This window comes from Oryzias melastigma, linkage group LG6, assembly GCF_002922805.2.
Source record: "Oryzias melastigma strain HK-1 linkage group LG6, ASM292280v2, whole genome shotgun sequence".
NCBI classification, from domain to species: domain Eukaryota; kingdom Metazoa; phylum Chordata; class Actinopteri; order Beloniformes; family Adrianichthyidae; genus Oryzias; species Oryzias melastigma.
Genome location: NC_050517.1, coordinates 33,371,823 through 33,380,907, shown reverse-complemented (window position 1 = coordinate 33,380,907; position 9,085 = coordinate 33,371,823). Strand labels below are relative to the sequence as shown.

At 39.9% G+C, this 9,085-nt stretch overlaps 1 protein-coding gene across 4 annotated transcripts in view; it reads left to right on the top strand.

The window, feature by feature from the left end:
* Nucleotides 1–9,085, top strand: part of hipk2 (homeodomain interacting protein kinase 2) — a 172,607-nt gene that overhangs the window by 70,951 nt on the left and 92,571 nt on the right. For all 4 annotated transcript variants that reach the window (XM_024280782.2, XM_036212578.1, XM_024280780.2 and 1 more), the window contains exons 6-7: nt 4,386–4,570; nt 4,657–4,819. In XM_024280782.2, coding sequence (XP_024136550.1) covers nt 4,386–4,570; nt 4,657–4,819 — 348 coding nt within the window. The remainder of the gene's footprint in view (nt 1–4,385; nt 4,571–4,656; nt 4,820–9,085) is intronic.

The following is a 9,085-nucleotide window of genomic DNA, read 5'->3' as shown; positions in this document are numbered from 1 at the left end:
GAGCAGCAGACCCATGTGACACTCCAGCCGAGCAAGGTCGACTGGCCTCTTTTTCATGCTTCTAATTGGCCAATTCCATTAGAATATGCATTAAAGAACATTCATGTCTAATAAAGTGACACATCTTCATTTACTGGATGATTTAACCCTTGTGTCCTCTTATGGGGTCCAGATGACCCCACCCTTATATTAATCTGTTAATGTGTGATCCCTCCCATGACAAAAGGGGACACGATTTCATGTCTGCCATCAGTGAAGATAAAAAATCCTTAAAAAAAAAAGTTCAGCGCACTGTCTTGTTGGATCCAGATGGCCCCACTTTTAATGTAAACACAATAAAATAATCGATTTGAATCAATTTAAACGTAATAAATCATTAATCAATTCACAAAAAATAAAAATCGATTTAGCATATAAAGCTGAAGTCCGCTAGCTTGATGCTAACGTATAATGACATTTTCCATAGGACGGCTAATGCTAACCCTCAGTCAGCGTAAATTACTGAATAAATGAACATCTTTATATGAATTTTCCGAACTTTTTAAGGAAATATTTTAACCGTTTCTGGTCTAAGACACAATTTTTTGCTCATACTTTCTGGAATAAGGTGTAATGCTATAACGTGATCGCCACCTAGAGGCCAAACTGAAACGCCCTCCAGGAGAGGCAGAGATGTCGCTGCATTATCGGTATGTGGAAGCAAAACGGTTGCACCGCTCATCCCGCATGCGCGAACCAAACGTCACTTCCGCTCTTCGCCCACTATACCACAGAGTCATTTCCAAACAGTAAAACTCCTTGATCGAAAGAATTTATGTTTTTCTCAACAACCGAGAGCTTCTCCTGACTGGATTACAGTGCGAAAAAGCCACAGAGTCACCGTAACGTGTTTGGATTACCGGACAAAATAAAGTGTCTTGAAGTGGCGCTGTGTCCTCTTAGCTTAGGGAGTAAACTGCCGTCATGTAAAACAGCAGAAGAAGAAAACATTTGTAGTCCGTTTGTAGTCACTGCAAGATCGTCAGGTCCTGATCCTTAACGTGTCTTTTTCCTTTCGTTTTTTCAACAATAAGTGAATGTTTTCACTATGATAAACATTTTAAGTGCTATATTAACATCCTTTGAGGTTATTATTGTTGTTACCGTCCGAAGACCGGAAAATGCTTTAGCAGAAGTGACGTGTGGTTCGCGCATGCGGGTGAGCGGTGCAACCGATTTGCTTCCGCATACCGAAAATGCAGCGACAAGAACAATGTTTACAATGTTAATGATCTGAACATTTTTGTTAGAACTTCTTCTTTAGAGAATCCATGTAACACTGGATGATGTTAACAATCTCATTATTTCACTGATACATTTACAGTATGTGAATGTATCAGATTAATAGAAATATATATTAATATATTTCTAAACAAATGTGTATAAATGTTTAAACTCAAAATTGAATTGAAGAAACGAAAGAATCGAGAAAAATTGGAATCGAATCGTTTCTGTAAACTATAATGGATATCCAGCCCTAGTAAACATGCCTAGGATAGCACAAGGGTTAATAATGCCATGTTTCCTTTAAGTGGTCCAGACTGGACTGGACTTTTGAGCGCTTCCATTACAAAGTGGACACGTTAAGCAGGGCCGACTTGTACCATTTCCGGTCCTCCGTTGGTCGTAGGTCCATAGATAAATGGAATGGACCCGTGAGGGCGGAGCTTCTGTTCTCAGACGATGTAACCCATCGATTAGCGGAAAGGTTTCACAACAGCGAGCAAGTGTCCGACCAGCGCTTTTACCGACTCAAGATCCAAACTGAAAGTTTTGTCCTCTTTTCGTCTTGATTCTTCTTCCCCACAATCTTCTTGGAAAGAATAATCAATTCTTTACATATAGTGTTCACCCTTATTTGTGGGGGTTGGGGACATCATCAGTCTACACCCCGCATACGCTCTGATGGTCCAAACGCTCACTTGAAATGCCCGGACCGTTCTAAACCGGCCATGATGGGACCGGTCCGGTCCGTATCGCTCAGTGGAAGCGAGGCATCGGGCTTGCCTCCACCAGCAGAAGACTGCGTGATCCTTTCCCACCCCATTCTGCAGAATGCTCCTTCATCAGAGCCGCTGGACACGACAACCTGAATAACCTGCCCACAAAAAAGAGGATTAAATCAGATTTGCAGAGTTGACTGGCAGCGTATCTGATCGACTCTGTTGCCGGCCTGGAGATAAGCGACGCATCTTTGGCAAAAGCCGGCCAGCTTTCATCAGGCGGCTGATAATAAACGAGGCTGCGTGTCTGCTGGTCTTCACACTCCCTGGCGGTCTGCATGTTTGCGTGACCTTGTTCCGTTAGCAGCCTCCCTCACCGGACGGAGAAAGTTTCAAGTCCCACTCTGATCATCGTTTGATCTATTTTCAAAGGTCTTTTCATGATGATGATGCCGTTTTTAGCCAAAATCTAAAAACTTGTGTCATTTTCTAAGACATAGTTTCTGCAGAGCGGAAGGAGTTCATTAGAAATTCACCACTGAGTTGTGGGCGGGACCTTTGGTTCCCTCCTCATAACCTTGTGGCTCCACATTTTACTTTACTGCAACTTTGACCAATCTACCGTGTCAACAGTCATGGTAACGCTTTCCCGTCTGACTCTTTCCTTGGAGCCATGCTCTTTTTTATTAAATCTTTTTAGCCCTCTCTGTCTTATTTCTCTTCAAGCTGTGCGTGAACGAAGAATAGAGAACATGCTAACAAGGCAACAAAACTCTTTATAGCACTTAAAATCAATAAGTTCGTTGAATTCTCCATCGCTTTGGAACAACCCCCTTCTTCTCTGCTTTGATGTCACTAGCAAATACTGACACACCTACAGCGCCCTCTAGTGGTTGTTAGTGGAAAAATAACAAACACTTGAACCTTTTTTTTAATCAATATAAGCCTCACCCCGGCAAAACTCCAAAAAATGCAACTTATACTCTGAAAAATACGATCCTTAGTTAATTATGGTTCTCCTGCTCATTTCTGTCGTGTTTTAGCACGAACAAACTCAATCACACTTTCAGCTATTTCAATCTTGGTATCAAAACGTTTAGCTTGTTCAGGACATTGCTGCTTATATTTTTGTTATTCATAAACTTTATAGTTTTTAAAATATTGAGCAAAATATGCCCCATAGGAAATGAATGGAAAGTCTCAAAATGTCAGAATTTTAGGTAGATTGGTAACAAGCCTTTAAATATATTCATGGAACATTTTTTCATCTTTTATAGTAATTAAAAAAAAAGTTTAGCTAATATTTTAGCTACATGCTAACGTTTATGGCTAATTTAGATTACTGAGTAATTTTAGGCTATTTTGGAGTTTAGGTAGTAGTTTAGCAATATGCTAGCTTTTTTGGCAAAATTGGGTTTCTACTGAGGTATTTTATGCTAATTTGGAGTTTAGCTTTTATTTTAGCAATGTGCTAACGTTATTGGCAAATTTGTAATCTACTGGTGTTTTTTAGGCTAATTTTGTGTTTAGTTTCTATTTTAGCAACATGCTAACATTTCGACTAATTTAGTTTACCGAGGAATTTTTGGCTATTTTTGGAGTTTAGTTAGTTTTTTGAGCAACTGGTTAGCTTTTTTGGCTAATTTGGTATCTAAGTTTTTTGGGGATAATTTGGATTTGAGCTCATATTTAAGCAACACACTAAATATTTTTGCTAAATTTGCATGTATTTGGGATTTTTAAGCAATTTTACTACATATTTTTCAGAAATTTAGGTCAGCTTCAGCGCTCCTTAATAGTTCTTTCCAGTTTTTTTTACTAAATTCAACATTTTGCAAATAGTTTTTGCACTTTCAATAGATAGTACATAGCATTACAATTTTCAGCAAAAATCATTCACACTAGCATTATTGCAGATAATGCAACCTTTGTAGTTTTATTTATATTTGACCTCCATAATGCCACAAGAACATGTTAAAAATACAATTTTTATTGGTTTTAAATCGACTCTGAACATCAGAATTATTGCAAATTAAAGAGTGACTTTGATCTTAGTGTTTATCCAGCGTCCGAGCTGTAAAAAGTTCCCGCTCCCTTTAGTGACTGTTTCCCAGGTTTGGTTTGTTTTTACGTCTCATTGCGCCTGCAGATATTTCAAGTGGTGCTAAGAATACCAGAACAAATGTTTGTAATGTCTAGGTGCAAGGTTATCAGCGGCTCCTCTGATACAGGCTCTGACACCCAAACTTATGAGGCCTTGTATGTATTAATAGGTCCCTCCATGGGAATACGCTGCAGGAGAGCTTTCTCTGTCATCTGCAGGAAGCCGAGAGACGTTGAGCTCTCAATCAGTCACCAGAGGAGCGTTTGAAATGCTAAGACGCCTCTGCTTTCTGCCTCCAGGTGAACATGACGTCAGACCTGGAGGGGAGCGACATGCTGGCGGAGAAGGCCGACAGGAGGGAGTTCATCGACCTGTTAACCAAGATGCTGACCATCGACGCGGACAAAAGGATCACGCCCATAGAAACGCTCAACCACCCTTTTGTTACCATGTCACATCTGCTCGATTTTCCACACAGCTCACAGTATGTGCAAGACTGCAGCTCCTGCTGCAGTTATCGGCTTGAGAACATCTGCTGCAGACGCTCACCCTTCCTCTCTGTCTGTGCAGCGTCAAGTCCTGCTTCCAGAACATGGAGATCTGCAAGCGCCGGGTCAACATGTACGACACCGTCAACCAGAGCAAGACCCCCTTTATCACCCACGTGGCCCCCAGCACTTCCACCAACCTCACCATGACCTTCAACAACCAGCTGAACACTGTGCACAGCCAGGTTAGCGAAAATAAATGGCTTAAGCTGATTTGCAAACGCTGGCAGAGCGGCATCAGGATGAGGTTTATTGCATTTTCTCTGTGGGTTACAATCAAATTATTTAGGTGAAGATCCTATAGCGTGGATCTAAAAACAAAGAGGAAACTTAGAGGACGTAACCAGAAAACCTTCAAAGTAGAAGCAAAATAAATGCTGCAGAAAGAGGTAGGGTAAAACAGGAAAATAATTCAATTCAATTCAATTTTATTTATATAGCCCAAAATCACAAAAGAATTTGCCTCATTGGGCTTCAAAAAAGACTAAACTTCAAAAGGAAAGAGACTGTGCAGCTATTTTAACAAGAAATCTTAGATTCAAATCTAAAAACAAGATTTTCCACACAAGCAATTTTAAAAATAACTTCAAATTGAATGTTTTACAGCCCAATAATACATATTTTTTTCTGCAACTTTTAGGCAAAAGGATTGTATTTTTAAATGAATTTATTAGCATAATTGTTCTTTTTGGTTACAGTGACAAAAAAGGATCATAAATAGAAATTACACAATTTAGAACAAAATGAGTTAATATGAAATCTAAAACTATAATTTTAACTTAAATCGTATATTTTTGTTTCCAGAATAAAGTCGAACATTTCTCAAACTTTAAAAAAACATCCTTAAAATTTAACCAAACATTACAGTTTAGTTTGAGTCTTAAATCAAGTCTTTCTTTTGTCAAGAGTTTGACCCAAACGGATTTGGACTTATTTTAATAATATTGTTATTTTTTATCTCAGCTCTGGATGAGAAAAATACAGTCAAATGAAGAAATTAGGGCATTAAATAATCAGCCCTGTCTGTAAAATAGTTCAAAAATCAATGACCGATCTTATTTGGAAAAAAATATACACAAGAAAATGAATTAAACACCAAACTAAAACATTCCTATTATACTGAACCTCTAAGCAGCCTCTAAACAGACACCAAGGTAAAAACAACAGTTTTTTTTTCTAAACAATTTTTTTTTTTCTGGTTACTATCTGATGCGTAACAGATGCCTTTTGTTATTTTTTTCAAAAAAAGGTTTTTTTTCTGGTTACCATCTGGTGAGCACCAGTTACCATATGGTGAGCACCAGTTACTATCTGGTGGGCACCAGTTACCATCTGGTGAGCACCAGTTACCATATGGTGAGCACCAGTTACTATGTGGCGACAGTTAACATGGTGAGCACCAGTTACCATCTGGTGAGCACCAGTTACCATCTGGTGAGCACCAGTTACCATCTGGTGGGCACCAGTTACTATCTGGTGAGCACCTGTTACTATGTGGCGACAGTTAACATGGTGAGCACCAGTTACCATCTGGTGAGCACCAGTTACCATCTGGTGAGCACCAGTTACCATATGGTGAGCACCAGTTACTATCTGGTGGGCACCAGTTACCATCTGGTGAGCACCAGTTAACATCTGGTGAGCACCAGTTACTATGTGGCGACAGTTAACATGGTGAGCACCAGTTACTATCTGGTGAGCACCAATTACCACATGGTGAGCACCAGTTACTATCTGGTGAGCACCTGTTACTATGTGGCGACAGTTAACATGGTGAGCACCAGTTACTATCTGGTGAGCTCCAGTTACTATCTGGTGAGCACCAGTTACTATCTGGTGGGCACCAGTTACTATCTGGTGAGCTCCAGTTACTATCTGGTGAGCTCCAGTTACTATCTGGTGAGCACCAGTTACCATCTGGTGAGCACCAGTTACCATATGGTGAGCACCAGTTACTATCTGGTGGGCACCAGTTACCATCTGGTGAGCACCAGTTACCATATGGTGAGCACCAGTTACTATGTGGCGACAGTTAACATGGTGAGCACCAGTTACCATCTGGTGAGCACCAGTTACCATCTGGTGAGCACCAGTTACCATATGGTGAGCACCAGTTACTATCTGGTGGGCACCAGTTACCATCTGGTGAGCACCAGTTACCATCTGGTGAGCACCAGTTACTATGTGGCGACAGTTAACATGGTGAGCACCAGTTACTATCTGGTGAGCACCAGTTACCATATGGTGAGCACCAGTTACCATCTGGTGGGCACCAGTTACCATCTGGTGAGCACCAGTTACCATATGGTGAGCACCAGTTACTATCTGGTGAGCACCAGTTACCTTCTGGTGAGCTCCAGTTACTATCTGGTGAGCACCAGTTACCATCTGGTGAGCACCAGTTACTATCTGGTGAGCACCAGTTACCATCTAGTGAGCACCAGTTACTATCTGGTGAGCACCAGTTACCATCTGGTGAGCAACTGTTACTATCTGGTGAGCACCAGTTACCATCTGGTGAGCAACTGTTACTATATGGTGGGCACCAGTTACTGTTTTTTTTTTTATCAAAAAAAAAAAAAGAAAGAAAAAAAAATTCTGGTCACATATTTTTTCTACTTTTTTCTCCCTTTATGGCCTCCATACTATTATCGCACTCATAGAAAGACATCTAAACAAAAATTCTAATTTCAATGGAGGTCAAAGTTTGGATGTTTTTTCTCCTTTGCATGAAATTGAGACACTTTTTTGTGGCATCATTCAGTCTCTTAAATGTATCTTAACTTTAACATGAGCAGAACTTACATCCTTCTGAAATGACATTTCATAGAAAGTTTTAAGTTTGCCTAAAACTTTTTTTAATGTCAAGTTAAATCACTTGGAATATTCTTTGATGTTCAAATTGATTTTAAAAGTGTTCGTATCCAGATATGTAGGAAAATCTACAGGCTTTCACATGACTTTGTGAGAAAAAAGAGAAATTAAGCTTCAAACCTGGTAAATGTCTAAAAATGAGGTTTAAGTTTGCAGCTGAAGCAGAAACACACCGCTGAGGGATTGTTTTAACAGTCAGCGAGGAGCTCTCTGGGCCTTTCTTCTAACTTTTTGTACCCGTTTTTCGGGTTGGCCCTCCCATTCTCCGGCTTTCTGCCACCTCTCAGCATTTGCTGGCGGTGTGTCTGTCTGCCTGTGGCCCAGCTCCTGTGGGATTGTCACAAAGTGCTGATTACACACATGACAAACCCCACTTCCTGCTTGCCTTGCATTCTGGGGCTTTCAGGCCTTAAGAATCTTTTCTCCTCCTCCTTCTCAGCCCTGTCCTCCTCTGCCCCCTTTTCACCATATTTCTGTGAGTCCGGGATTTCTCGGTTTCCAAAGCGAGCCGCTGACTTTTGTCGTTTTTCCGGAATAGCCGATCGTCTGATTGCGAGCCTGCTCCTTCCTTCTCCTTTTTCCTCTCCAGTAAAAAAGCCTCCATCACCAGCTTTATTGAGCCGTCTCACTCAGCGCAACAAAAACCACCTCGCTGTGATTTACATGGATTAACGTCGCACCAGCCCGTCGCTCTTCAGTCACTTAGATTTAGTGATTTATTCAGACAGAAAACCTTCTTTTGCTGCTTTTATATATGAACTGAACTCTGTGTAAATGCCCCTTATGTACACTTAAAAAGAAAAGCTTTAAAAGTCGCACTAGTTTGCATTAGGGATGCTCCCTGCAGTTCTACTTGTCTTATTAATAGTCAGGTGTGACGTACAGGTGTTGATCTCATTGTGGAGCAACTAGAAAACATCAGGTGTGTTTCAGGTTCAGATAGTTTGTGGAAACTTATTCATATTTTATCTGGTTTGTCAGGTAATCTGATTACTATTTCAGTGAGGTTATAGTTCATGCCATAAAAGGAGATGCTTGGGGTTTTTTTTCTTGTTTTTTTGTCACCAAAGTGTTCTGAACATAACTCATTCTTGTTTGAAACATTTAGTCTGTTTTGTTGCAGATTTCGATATCACTTTATAATAATAACACACTTATAAGCATTAGTTGAGCATTAATTCAGCATGAGTTAGACCTTAATTAATAATTTATAAAGCCTCACTACTACTTTATTAAGCATTAGCAAGTAGCTTATATGTGTTGTTATTAACGCTTTATTCATGATTATAAATGATTACTGTAATATGGTTATTAATGGTATGTTAAGACTCAACTAATGCTTAATTAATGCTTAACTAATGCTTAAAAGTGTGTAGGTATTATAAAGTGTTACCCAATCTTTGTTTTGTTGTGCATTTCCTTAATTTGTGTTACTTTGACTCACAGTTCCCTGCCGTTGGTTCATTGCTGCTTTACCGCCCCATTCCCATTTTTCCTGCTTCCCTCCCTTTTTTTCTTAAATTTTTTTTGATAAAACACAGAAAGTATCTGGTTCACACCAGATAGTAAGCAGATTT